This window comes from Polypterus senegalus, chromosome 17, assembly GCF_016835505.1.
Source record: "Polypterus senegalus isolate Bchr_013 chromosome 17, ASM1683550v1, whole genome shotgun sequence".
In the NCBI taxonomy this organism is placed as follows: Eukaryota; Metazoa; Chordata; class Cladistia; order Polypteriformes; family Polypteridae; genus Polypterus; species Polypterus senegalus.
The window spans coordinates 12,763,801-12,778,745 of NC_053170.1; the positions used below are offsets into that span (position 1 = coordinate 12,763,801).

At 40.9% G+C, this 14,945-nt stretch overlaps 1 protein-coding gene across 1 annotated transcript in view; it reads right to left on the reverse strand.

Annotated features, from left to right (window-relative positions):
- Positions 1–14,945, reverse strand: part of LOC120517172 (WAS/WASL-interacting protein family member 2-like) — a 61,229-nt gene that overhangs the window by 20,288 nt on the left and 25,996 nt on the right. The window contains exon 2 of the mRNA XM_039739334.1: positions 3,870–4,011. Within this exon, the coding sequence (XP_039595268.1) occupies positions 3,870–3,938 (69 nt within the window). The 5' untranslated portion in view covers positions 3,939–4,011. The remainder of the gene's footprint in view (positions 1–3,869; positions 4,012–14,945) is intronic.

Genomic DNA, 14,945 nt, shown 5'->3' on the forward strand with positions numbered 1-14,945 from the left:
GCATTACTTGAAAATACAGAAACCCATCCATTAACAAATAAAACAATGCTGCCAGAATTTATCTGTCGCCCTCAAAAAATAGAATTCTATGGAAAAACCTGTCAGAAAAATGACAAATGCTCTTTGTTGCATTCTCTAATAACATAACAGTACTAAACCTGCTGAATCCAATTTAAAATCATGGGTGGCGGAAGCCCACTATGACAGTAATGAAGGCAAGTCAGGAAACATTCCTGGATAGCAGGGCCCTCTAGTTATAATTATATCCAGATGTTAATCACATTCCCTTTTAAAGCAAAGATTCTTTTGACACATGTATAGGGTTACCAGATACCTGCAAACCCGAAGGAGGACACCGAAAGTCATAAAGGAGGACAAAAGAGAACGTTTCTCGTTCTATTTCACGAAACACAGTGTGAACTCTTGTGTTACAATGAAAAGTAGCGTACATAATCACAGATAAGTTCTCCCGCAGATAAGTCGGGGCTTGATTTTAATGTATAATTTCTGGTATTTTTATAATGTCGGTTGTATAAGTCGAACGTGGAAAACTCACGCTATTGGTCCAGGAGATTATGATATGCTAACGTCCACCTGAGAGAGTAACTATGCAGCACACGGCCTTTTCTTTTCTCTATGTATTGAGCCTACGTGATCACATAGTAATACCCGAACTATTCCGAAGCGACGTTTGCACCGATTTGTGTTTTTTATATCTCACACCCTCATACACCTTTTATCGTCAGAGCATCCCTTATCTAAGATGGAGCGTTCGATCACAAGAAAATATGAAGCTTGTTTTAAATTAAACATCGGTGATGTGGCAAAATAAATTGGTAACCGAGATGCTGCAACAAAATTCGATGTGTCTGAGAAACTGGTGTGAGATTGGAGGAAGCAAGAAGATGTAAAAAAAATAAAAATAAATAAACAAATAGAATTTTTTTGAATGGGTGTATAAGTCAGGGTCTGATTTTATGATCGATTTTTCGGGTTTCAAGACCCAGCTTATACGCGAGTATATACTGTAATTTGATAGGTCACAAAAAGAGTCATCAAAATTAAAAATTATAGTATAACTATGCAATTTCATATTTTCCAGCTGAGGTGACTTTTCGTAGCAGTTCATTGTTCCCGGCCACATAAGCGTGGAACTCCAGGCAAGAGACGTTCTTAAAATTATACTTTGTAAGAGGAATTTCTCTGATAGAGTCAGACTGTCTATTTCTTTATTTTGTCCACTGTGCGTTGATCAAGGAAAATGCTCTTTCAACGCTGGCATTGTGTTCAGGAATACAAAAGAAAAAATTTGCAGATGTTAAGCAGCTCTGAGTTAACTGGCTTCATTTGCACAACTTTGAAAGTATGCCATGTTTCTGTGTTTTTTCGCTGGTAACATCATTCTAAACCAGAGGTACCCTTGTTTGCAACGGACATGTCAGAATCACAAACCAAACACTTTCCTTCATTTTCGGTGCGTCCTTCACCAATCACGGATACTTCGTTTTCACGTGGTCCGAGAATTTGCATTTCCACTTGTTAGCGTTACTGCGGGATGACATTTTTAAATAAAAGAATACTGCATATTCGTGTAACAAGTACAGACAACGCAAAATGGCGAAGCTGGTGTAGGCATGTAACCGCGTATTGTTTTCGATAAAACATAAATGATTTATGTAATATATAAGAGATGACAGCATGCGATTTTAGCCAATAACACAGTTACGGCAGTGATTGATGCAAGCCGGACATTTTCACCTATTTAGGCAATACCTGCCGGAAGGAGGACAGGTCCTCCTTTTGCTGGACGTCTGGTAACCGTACACATGTACCAATCCTCCAGTAATCTCAGAATATGCATCCTTGAAATTTAAAACAAATAGCTTTGTGAATTGTTGAAGCAACAATGACACATATGACAGCATTCTTACAATTCCATCAGAAAAAAAAAATGATGAGGTATGAATAAGAATGGACATGGCTAAGAGTAACTGCAAGGAAGTCAGGTGTAACCAAGCAGGAGAAAAAGAACTACAGTTTACACCTGTGCAGATCGACTTGTACAGAACAATTAGCACTTATCAGGTTAACCAGAAATGGGAGACCGAGTGCAGCACACCTTATTGTAAGCAAATGTGGATAAAAGATTTCAGACCATAGACAGAGAGAACAGTGGAAGAGGAATGCAGTTTATGAGCGTGAACAAAGAGGTGGACGAGGGGTGCAGCTCACCTGAATGCAAGCATGAAGCAGTAGCAGTGCAGCTTGGGAGTAAAAGGAAACAGGAAGAAAATGAGTGCTATTTACTAGCATAAAGAGATACATGGAAGGTGCGTGTCACTTATGAACGGAAACAAAGTGGTGGAAAAGGAGTAAAACCGATGAAAGTGAACAGAGGTGGATGAGGAACGAAGCTGATGAGTGCAAACAAGGAAGTAAAAGGCCATGGAGAGTAAAAGTTCCATACAGGAGTGTAAATAAGAAGGTGAAAGAGGACTGCAGAGCACAAGAGTAATAAGACATCAAACCAAACTACATGCACTTCAGAAGAGGTCATCCACCTGAAGCTAAGCATGTTAGGGCCCGGCAACTACTTGCATGGGAGACCAACCAGGAAAAGTTTGGATTACTGCTGGAAGAAGTTCTTGGTGAAGCCAGTAGGAGAAACTTACCCCCTGGTCTGTGTGTGGATCCCAAAGCCTCAGTACAGTGATGGGGACGCCGTGCTGTAAGAATGCCAACTTTCTTTGGATGAGCCATAAAAATGAGGTTCTGATTCTCTGTGGTCATAAAAGGTCAACCTATGCATCCTTCATAAAGAGTAGGTGTACCCCAATGTCCTGCCCTCCTTCTGGTTGCTTAATCATCTCCTGTCTCTAGTTGGCGCTCTCTCTCTCTCCACTTCACCAGCTAATAGCTCATTTATGGTGAGCACAGTGGTGCAAAAATGGCTGCCACTGCATAAAGCAGGCAGATGCTACACATTAGTGGTGGTTGAAGTGGCTCCCCACTCACTAGGAAAAGTGCTTTACATAGAAATGCAATACTAGGGTGCTGTACCCTGTTAGCCATTATGGATGTAGTGAGAAGTCAAGCAAAATGACACCTTTTATAGGCAAACTAAAAAGATAACGATATGCAAGATTTCAAGGCAACTCGGGCCCCGTCTTCAGGCAAGATGTCAAACAGAAACTGGAGTTCTCTGTGTTTATATACACACACTAGGACAAATGACAACATTGGAAAACCTGAGTTCTCACTATAAAAATGTAAAGAATTATTACTATTAAAGTGGAGTTCAGCCAGTGAGTCAATGAAGAGAAAGATGGTGGAGTAATTTCTCTCCAAGGAAGACGTGAAAGAGAACGTTGGATTTTGCTTGTAGTATATAGAAAAATAGTTGACAAGTCAAGTTTACCAGGTTGTAGGAAAAATAGCAGATGAGGTGTTTGGAAGACAGAAAAGGAATTCAATGTAACGCTAATCAAATTCCACTGTTGCATTTTCAACAAGGTTATATAAAAAGAAATAGAAAAAGAGGGGAAAAAAGAAAAAGAATGAGAAAGAAAGAGATAGAAAGGAAGAGAAATAAAGAAAAAGAGAAAGAGAAAAATAAAAGAATGAAAGAAAAAGAAGAGAAAAAGAAAGACAGAAAGAGAAATAAAAGGAGAAAGAAAGAAAAAGAAAAATAAGAAAGAAAGAAGAAAAAGAGAAAGAAAGAGACACACAGAACACTAAGTTTTATATAAATAAATCACACAGTGGTGAACATACACACATACAGTATCAGAAGCCATTTACAACAAATACACTTGCTGTGGAATGAAGAGCCGTTTAAAAGCAACCATTAATTCATAAAAGCCACTCACCTGACTAAATGTCGGGGGTGGGGGAGGTCCAGAAGGGGCCGGTGGAGGTGGGGGAGGAGGAATGGGCATCCTGTCCCACTCCAATCACCGGCTGCTTCAGTCTTTGCTTAGGCTGTGTGCCCGTATGCCGCCACTCATAAACCTCAAAAGAAAAAAAAGAAAACAAAAGTAAGTATTCATACATGAAGCCCAGAAAGATCACCTCAAGTCCAAACTGCAGGTAGATGGGCAGACGCACACACAGATGACGACTATGGACAGCTTTCCTCAGATTCTCTTAGTATGCTCTGGAGGCAGAGGCAGGCAAAAAATGTTACAGGAAAAGCAACGACGCAGTAAGTGAGGAAAGCCAAACATCAAAGGTGACAGTCTGCAGACACCACTTGTGGCTTCACAGTGAGCTGCTGCGTAAAATAATCACATTCATACTGCAAGAGATTTTTTTTTTTTGTCATGTTGTACTGCCATTGTAACATGCATCACACATTGTAACAGATTACTTTCAATGTATCATTTTTAATTAAAGAACAGAAACCATGACCAGAAACACACTAATAAATATCTCAAACATTCATATTTAACAAGAGAAGAAAACCTGCAAGCCCAAACATGGCAGATATCCCCATTTTTTTTCCCTCTCTCTGCTCTTATGTCAGCTTCCGCATTTTAAGAGGTTATTTGCCAAATTACTAGGTCATCCCAGTTGTGTTATCACCCAAGGCTATGGCAATAATAATAATGTGGAACCCCAGTTAACATTCCAAGCAGGGTTGCTAGATGTCCTGATTTGAGTGGGACTGTCCAGAGTTCAGACAAATCCCAAGTCCCGCATTGACTCTGAAAACTCAGACTGAACAAAAATGGTATGTAGAAAAGAAAAAACTTAATTCAATTTTTATATTTAATTTATAGATAAAGAGGCACGCTAAATAAATTTTTGTAGACAGCCTGGCATACCACCTTTTATGAATAAAATTTGTAACTGTCAGCTGAATCCGAGTGCTTGAATCATGTGTGTTCGTGTCATCATACATTTCTCATGCTCATCAAGGCTGCTTGTGCTTTGTGTGTAATTAATTTTGAAAGTGAAGTGATACTAACAAAGACATTTTGTACTTGTTTACATATACTTAATGTTAAGATTAAACATGTTTATCTATCTATAATTATAATTCAATCTAAAATATTTATTTGTTTTTTGGTTCCTCAAAATGGTGGCTTCCATGATTGCAAGCCACACATATACAGTAAAGGGGGTACAGTTTAAAACACATTGGTGAGAAGTAAGCCACAAAGCAATAAAACAAAAAAGTTGCTTTTTTTTTTTTTTTTAAAAAAGTTGATTAGAGGACAGAAACTTTGGCAAACTACAGAATGTATCACCCCTGTACACGAAGGGATAGCCATATGTGGAAAAAAATGGAGCCTGCATCTTTTATTTGTTTTCACCAACTCCAACTTGACCGCTGTGTGATAAGAGACCCACAAGGACTGCTGGACTTTGACCAAGTGACTCTACTGGATCGATAAAGCTAGAAAACAAAACATATTTGCTACAGTTGCCTATCACAACGAAAACAACATACTGTAATTGCTCTGATACTATTCATCCAGGTGTAGCGCAGTGGCTGACTGCATTCATTTTCCACTGCACAGGGCAGCAATCTACATATAAAATCTGATGAAGTGGGCTGAGGGAGACACCATCAGATGGAGGGTCACCTATGATGCATTCTGAGCTTGGCTGCTTTTGCATTAGGCAGAGTGCACAGAGAGACACGGGAAAAATCAGGCCTGCTCTTTTGACTTTTTTGGCAGCAAGGCCTGACCTGGTGAACAGAAAAGATGACAGCCCCTATAAATAAATGGATCATCAGGCCAGTAAGTTATCACGAATAGCACCCGAGGGGCACGTAGAACATATAAGAACATAAGAAATTTGACAAATGAGGAGAACGCTTAGTCCATCAAACTGATTTTGTTTAGGTATTACCCAAGATATCCCAATATTTTCTCCAGATTCTTCTCAAAGGTGGTCAAGGTTTCACCTTCAACCCCATGTCTTGGTAGCTTGTTTCAGGGTACCACAACTCTTTGTATGAAGCAGTGCTGTCTGGTTTCAGTTTGAAATGCACTTCCACTGAATTTCCACTGATGTCCTGGAGTGAAGGATTCACCCATAAACAAAAGGAATGTTGTTGGATGAACTTTATCAGCGTCTTAAATGTAATGATAGCAGCCTGGGAGATGGTCACAAATTTGCTTACTGGCAATATGCAATGACAGAACAAGTTCCTCTGGGAAGTAAGCTCTCAAAGAATAAAGGAAGGATGTTAATTAAATAATAATTTTTTGGAGGAATGTTTATTAAATGCATAAACTAAATCATTTTAAATTGTATTACTTTCAATTTGTGCTGGAAATTTCACTGCCTTCCCACACTGCAACGCCCACTGAAACACTTAAATCGAAAGAAGTATTTAAACTACATGTCAAATTCTTTTAATATCTGGATGTGGAACAGGCATCTTCAGCAAAGATAATAAAGTGTGCTAAACGAGGCTTGGACTTGACAGCATTTTGACTAAAAAAGGGTGACAATGTTCACTCTAATACTGTGCAGAATACACAAAAGGGACACATCAATGAGTACCACATACAAAACAATCACAAGCCAACCTGCAATACAGGCAACACCAGCAAGCTCTGTGGCACGGTGGCGCAGTGGTAGCGCTGCTGCCTCGCAGTTAGGAGACCCGGGTTCACTTCCTGGGTCCTCCCTGCGTGGAGTTTGCATGTTCTCCCCGTGTCTTCGTGGGTTTCCTCCGGGCGCTCTGGTTTCCTCCCACAATCCAAAGACATGCAGATTAGGTGGATTGGCGATTCTAAATTGGCCCTGGTGTGTGGGTGTGTTTGTGTGTGTCCTGCGGTGGGTTGGCACCCTGCCCGGGATTGGTTCCTGCCTTGTGCCCTGTGTTGGCTGGGATTGGCTCCAGCAGACCCCCATGACCCTGTGTTCGGATTCAGCGGGTTAGAAAATGGATGGATGGATGGTCTGAATAACAATAAAAAAGGCACGCTGCCAATGCTTTGTACAAAACTGGCACGGTGAGGCAGCATGCTATTGGCTGTCAGAAAAAGACACAAGTGAACACACAGTCACTAAATGTGACATGCCCAGGAATTTTCAGCCAAGTAAATCAACGTGGCACAGCATGGAGACCAGCAACTGCAGTCTGCTAGAAGTCAAGCAACGGGACATCAGCTTTAGTCACTCCTACCTCATGGCTGATGTTTTAAATTACAAAGTAAGGACTGCCTGGGCTTTGCTGTATCTCTCTTTTGCATTTGTTCAGCTTTATATAATATACATTCTGGTAGGCCATGTGTTAGTGAAGAAAATCAGCTTAAAAATGTTTTCCGAGAACTACAGAATCATATTACCCTTTGTATTAGTAATGATGGTGGACATGTTGAAAATTAAAAAGAACAATAAAAAAATTTTACTGTTTCTTTGTACACGGACTTTATGGACACCCTAATTCTGGGCTCATCAGGCATACACACTCACTGCACCCCCTCTCGGGGATCGAACCTAGCGTTACCTGGTAGGTAATCACCCATACAATCAGATTGTGATTCAGACTACCAATGCCATGAATGTAATTATCCTGATCTACATGCTGTCAAATAAACGAACCACACGCTGTGGCGCAACGTAAAGAGGCTTCACCTCTGACGTCCAAGGTTCGAGCCCTGAGAGCGGGTGCAGTGAGTGTGTACGCCTGATGAGCCCAGAATTAGGGCAAAAAACGTGTCGCGTACTCTTTGCATTATTTGACAGTAAACTATTTAACCATTCTATGATCTGCTTCTCGCAACTGAACGAGGGCACCGTGGTGGATGTTTGCCAACTTGCAGACCAACCACAAGCGTTACCTGGTAGGTAACCACCCATACAAATCAGATTGTGATTTAGACTACGAATGCCATGAAAATGATTTTTACATTAATATATATATATATATATATATATATATATATATATATATATATATATATATATATATATATATATATATATATATCAAAAATCCAACATCTACCTGTCTGTATGTCTCCTTTTCACAACAGAACTACTTAACGGTTTAGATCGGGTTTTTTTCTATAATTTGCATGAACACTCCATTCGATTTTGTGATTTCTATCATCCCGCTAAGTATCACAGTTCGCTTGTGGTAGCGATTTATTTGTGTGAATCCAAGAGAGAGGCTGCATGTCATGGGGAAAGGGGCAGGGCCCTTCTCACTCACATGCCAGCCTCGGGGCGTATCTTATATCCGCTTAGCTAGAGAATGAGAGAACTACTTAATGGATTTAGATCGGGTTTTTTCTATAATTTGCTTGAACATTCTGGTTGAATTTGCGACCTCTCTCATCGCGCTAAGAATCACAGTTTGCTTGTGGTACCGATTTATTTGCACAAATCAAAACGAGACGTAGCAGGCCGAGGCCACCCTCACTCGCATGCCAGCCTCGGGGGCAATTCTTACATCCGCTTAACTACTTAACAGATTTAGATTGGATTTTTTTTCTAGAATTTGCTTGACCATTTCAGGTGATTTTGCGACTTCTATCATCAAGCTAAGAAGCATAGTTTGCTTGCAGGGGCAATATATTCGTTTTAATCCGAGCGACAGAGGTTGCGGGCCGAGAGGAGGGAGAAGCGTGACATCAGGAGTGGGTAGTCGGTCTACCTCTGTGTTTTGGAGCACAACTGTTTTTCTGCTTAACTAGCGATACCCGTTTTTTTATTGATTTTTAAAGTTTGTCCTGTTTCACTACTACGTGGGCAGAGCCACAGGAAATGGGTAGTATTGAAAAAACTTCGACAAACAAAACACAAATGGACAATACTCCAACAGCAGATGCATCATTCTGCTGTCAAATGTCATAGTCGAGGTGCCGATTTGATCATTTTTCAAATACTTTGCTTCTCTTCAATGTTAAATTCTTTCAGATATCAGCCTCTATTTAAAATGGCATCCAAAATGTCAAACTTAGCTTCTCATTTGTACATGATGTTTCAATCAGTACTGGATATAAAAAATTACTTTCACAGATAACATTTAAAAACAATGTTCTCTTTCAGCTAAAAGAATGTCAAGAAACATGAAATGTGTTAAAATGAGTACGGAATGAAAAGTTCTCGCTGTTACCTGCTTCTGCCTCAACATTTTGTTTGGCTCATTATTTCTTAAACAATAGGGAAGGGGGGAGAAAAAAAAAAAACTAAAAAGGTCAGTAGTAGGTGTTTAGGAACTGCCTTAGCAAAAAATGCTACTTTTGAAACGGGCACTTCATTTAGAAGTGATTGCAAAATATGTCAACATGTTGCAAGGTCTGTGTAACCATTGAAATAAAACTAAAAGTCAACCCTCTGTTCATGGTCTTTGTTTCTGAAGCAATCCAGACTACTGTTTGATTGGATCTATCAAATTAAACAAAAAGAAATCTGCCAGGATATTCCCCTCTTAGTAAATGTAGAGGCCTAGTGCTGGGCACTGTAAAACAAAGGCTGGGACCAGTGAGGCATATGGAAACAACTGCTGTATACCTACAAGACGCCTCTCAGAGGATGTCCACCATGGAGTGATAAATTAAATCACAGGACTAGCACTTCAATCGACAGCCCTAATGGAAATCTGGCAACAGATGTCAAGTGAATAAATAAATGTCCTGCCTAACTCTTTACATTGTCTTTACGTTTTGGTGAAAGGCGTGTTACCCCACTTTTTCATTTCATACAAATATGATTTGTAAGTAGCTTTACCGAAAAGCATCTGTTAAATGAATGTAAAGGCCTCTCATGGTCTGCCAGCATAAAGCACAGTTGTTAGGGGATTGTTCCAAAATAATAACTGATGCCAGCTCTTTCCTGGCTTCAACTTGTGATGAGAGTCCACAAAAAAATAAAATAAATAAAGTTAGCTCCCTGCTCATACCAATGTTTGCACAGAGCCACACTGCTGTCTGGTCAAAATGGAAGACTTCAAGCACTAAAGTCCAGGTCACATTATACGACTTTTCCAGCAATTTTCAGTCACAGACTTCGTTTACATATTTTTGGTTGGAGATTCCTGCAGTGCACGCCACCAAGTTTGGCATTCCCAGCAAGTCAGTCCAACCAGTCTGCAACCTGCCATGACAAAACTCGAATGGGTACAACTATGGCTTGTGTCACAGGGGTGGGCTTGTGTGCAGGTGACAGCGGACCATCAATGAGTGCTCAGAATGCAGCTACGAGTAATAAGAAAAGCAGGTGTTTTGAACCTGACAAACACAGGAGAGGCTCATAGCTCTCATGTTGCATTATACACCAAGTCAGAAAGTAAAAAAGTACTTGCCATACCTGTAAAGCCTTTGAATTGGCACCAGCTCTGTCAGGAAGCACATTATTACCACTCAGAAAAAGGGGCGAGCTTGTGAAACTCTACAGGAAAGTCATCACACAGTCCTCTAATTTAACATAACCTGTGATTTCTAGTCATATACAGGTGCATCTCAATAAATTAGAATATCACTGAAAAGTTAATTTATTTCAGTAATTCACTTCAAAAAGTGAAACTCGTATTATATAGATTCATTGCAAACATAGTGATATATTTCAAGCATTTATTTCTTTTCATTCTGCTGATTATGGCTTACAGCTAATGAAAACTCAAAAATCAGTATCTCAAGAAAATTAGAATATGGTGAGAATGTTCAATATTGTAGACTCCTGGTGTCCCACTCCACTCGGCTAATTAACCCAAAATACCTGCAAAGTTGTCCGGAGCCGTGAAATGGTCTATACACCACACAATCATGGGGCAGACTGCGGACTGGACAGTTGTCCAGAAGACAGTCATTGAGACCCTCTACAAGGAGAGGAAGCCACTGCTAAAGAAGCTGTCTGTTCACAGAGTGCTGTATCCAAGCATATTAATGGAAAGTAGAGTGGAAGGAGAAAATGTGACAGCAGAAAAAAAAACACATAGGCAACAGGGATAACTGGGGCCTTGAGAGGATTGTGAAGCACAGCCCATTCAAGAATTTGGAGGAGATTCACAAGGAGTGGACTGAGGCTGGAGTCAGTGTTTCAAGAGCCACCACACACAGATGTGTGCATCCGGGACGTGGGCTACACCTGTCACAGTGTTCCTTGTGTCAGGCCACTCCTGAAGCAGACACAATGTCAGATCTGTCCTACCTTGCTAAGGAGGCAACCGACGGGACTGTTGCTCAGTGGTCCAGAGTCTTCTTTTTCAGATGCAAGTCAATTTTGCATTTCATTTGGAAAACAAGGTCCCAGTGTTTGGAGGAAGAGTGGAGAGGCACAGAATCCAAGTTGCTTGAAGTCCAGTATGAAGTTTCCACAGTCAGTGATAATTTGGGGAGCCATGTCATCTGCTGGTGTTGGTCCACTGTGTTTTATTAACACCAAAGTCAGTGCAGCCATCTACCAGGACATTTTAGAGCACTCCATGCTTCCATATGCTGACAAACTTTATGGAGATGCGGATTTCATTTTCCAGCAGGACTTGGCACCTGCCCACACTGCCAAATGTACCAATACCTGGTTTAATGACCGTGGTATTACTGTGCTAGACTGGCCAGCAAACTCGCCTGACCTAAACCCCATAGAGAATCGGTCAAGAGGAAGATGAGAGACACCAGACCCAACAATGCAGACAAGCTGAAGGCCACGATCAAAGCATCCTGGGCTTCCATAATACCTCCGCAGTGCCACAGGCTGATCGCCTCCATGCCACGCCACACTGATGCAGCCCCGGCCAAGTACTGAGTGGGTACATGGACATACTTTTCAGTAGGCCAACATTTCTGTATTAAAAATGCTTTTTTTTCTTTATTGGTCTTAAAGGCGGAGTGGTGGCTCTGAGGGTAGGGATCTGCACTGGCGATCAGAAATCCCGTAAATGCCAATAGGGACTCTGCTCTGCTGGGCCCTTGAGCAACGCAATTAACCTGCAATTGATGAGCGCTTGGAGTAGTGAGAAAAGTGCTATATAAATGCAAAGAATTATTATTATTACTATTCGAATTTTCTGAGATACTGAATTTCTGAGGTTACATTACCTGTAGGCCATAATCAGCAAAACGAAAAGAAATAAACGCTTGAAATATATCACATGAATCTATAAAATATATGACTTTCACTCTTTGAATTGAATAACAAATAAATTAACTTTTCCAAAATATTCTAATTTATTGAGATGCACCTGTAATATGAGATGCTCAGGTGATAACAGCAACTGTCGTCATCAACTTTGACACCCACCTCACCTAGCAGTTATGCAGTCATCAGCTTAAATAGCCACATTTTAAATTTGGAATGGACATATGGATCATCTCATTTCTCAACACAGTAGACTAGCCACATGTGCAGAGACAGCCACGTGGTTTGAAACTCATCTTCATTTCCAATTCCTGTAACTGTTCCTGGCACTTTCCCTATGGAGGCTCCCTCGGGTGTTCCACTTACTCCTGCAAGGTTGGTTCCAGCCTCGAGCCCAGAGCAACCGGAATAAGCATCTGCTCTCCGAGACCCAGAAATGCATAAGCCACTTCGAAAATGAGTGGTGTGTTGGCCAGACAACTGTAGCCATGCCCATAATTTTCAGTGGATGAATACAAATTTATTTTAACTCCTTTAGTCAAATTCACGAAAAATTAAATACGATTGTAACTCAGTTCATTTATCACAAGGCTCCCCAAGCATACATGAATCATGCATTTTTACTTCTGAATTAATTCTACAATGGGAAAAAAAAATAGCAACAACAAAAGCTTTCTTTGTCTTTAAAGAGCACCTGGACTCTTGTAACCTCATGCTGAAATCCAAGCCTTAATTGATGCATAGAGTTCTATTGTTTCCTGAGTTTTTTTCCTTTTAGATATTCCTGCCTGGAAAGGATCATTTCATTTTCAAGTATTTATGACACAAATTTGTCTTCATCCCACTGTAACCCAAGTTTAGAGTCACAGGCGTGCAGAGCCTGTCATAGCAACAGAAGACATCAGGCATTTAGAAAAACCGGATGGGACACAAGTCCATTACCATACAGTCCCTCACCAACTTGAATGGGGCTAATGCAGACTTTTGTCTTACATTTAAAAAGACTAAAAACAAACACAGCCTTAGAATTTAAAACAGGGCTTTCCAAACGAGGGTTAGTGAGATTATGATAGACGTGTTAATGTCAAATTAAATTCATTTCAATAATTTTGAAAGTAAAATACATTACACTAGTTGGGTCCCCTGGCTTCATCCGGACAATTTTTAATTTTTACACTTTAGTTATAGGTTTTTTGCCATCGGTTTACTGGATGTATTAGAAGTGCTATGTAACTGCATACAGTATTTGTAGTAATCCACCAAACTCCACCAGGGCTAATATTATTGACAAACAGTGTGGTGTAGTCACCTCAAGCCCTTAGGTTGTAGGGTCAAATCCTGGTACTGACACTGGGTGACAATGAACAAGTCACTTCACCCGTTTGTACTCCAAATGGGAAAAAAACAATGTGACCAATGGGATCTCAAATGTTGTAAGTTGCTCAGGATTAATACACCAGTAAAATATTATTATTATTATTAATAGGTCACTGGGCCTGCTTCATCATCAGAGGAAAAGGATTAGACATACAGGAATCCAAGGATTCAATGGAACTCAGTGCAAATAAAATACAAGGCTAATACTAACAGTGCCAGAAAGCTGGCTGACTCGTGTCTATCCAATGAAAACGCCATTAACAGACATTTGGACATGAACTTAGCATATGCAGGCTTGAAAAGAACAGGCGGCACATAATAATTAAGACTTTATGATCAACACCCTTTGAACACCACCTCATTAACCACTACCAGAACACATCCACCTATTCTCCCCTCCTCACTTGCTAAATACAGTGGTACCTTGAGATACGAGTGCTGCAACATACGAGTTTTTTGAGATACGAGCCGTCACTAGGTTGACTTTTTGCCTTGAGTTACGAGCCCAAATTCGAGATACGACGTCGCCGCACATTTCAAGGAATTGATGACGGAGGAGTTCATGGAACTACAGACACAGCAATATACAAAGGTTCTGCAGGAGATTGGTATCGCAGAGGCGGAGGAGGTTATCTGTTCAAGCGAGATAAAGGAAGTGTTGGCAACACTGGAAAAAGTTTCAGACTTTACTGAAAAGAAACACCCTGGAAAAGTTGCAACTGGTCGTGCAGCAGCGCTATTTAATGACACTTGCGTAACTCATTTCAGAAACATTCTAAAAGGGGAGGAAGAAACAAAGCTCCTTGGACAGGTTTCTACTGAAACGGCCCGAGAATGAAAGTGACAAAAGCGTGGCAAAAAAGAAAACTAGTGAAGAAGAATATTAAGTTAAGCAAAAGTGAAGTGAAAGAATTTCAATGAATGTGAAGTGCGGCATCTGCAGTGATGCGGGCTCTGCATCGGTCTGTCGTGGTGAAAAAAGGAGCTGAGCCGAAAGGCAAAGCTCTCAATTTACCGGTCAATCTCTGTTCCTACCCTCAACTATGGTCATGAGCTATGGGTAGTGACCGAAAGAACGAGATCGCGAATACAAGCGGCTGAAATGAGTTTCCTCTGCAGGGTGTCTGGGCTTTCCCATAAAGATAGGATGAGAAGCTCCACATCGAGAGGAGTCAGATGAGGTGGCTCGGGCATCTGATCAGGATGCCTCCTGGACGCCTCCCTGGTGAGGTGTTCCGGGCACGTCTAACTGGGAGAAGGCCCCGAGGAAGACACAGGACACTCTGGAAGGACTCTGTCTTTCGGCTGGCCTGAGATCGCCTCTGAATTCCCCCAGAGGAGCCATAGAAGAGGCCAGGGAGAGGGAAGTCTGGGCATCTCTGCTCAAGCTGCTGCCCCCGCGACCTGATATCGGATAAACTGAAGAGAATGGATGGATGGAGTGAAAGAAAAAATTAATACAATACACTAATCGGCTCCCGCCAACATCTGTTTATTTCTTTAGATCCTCTTTTATGTAT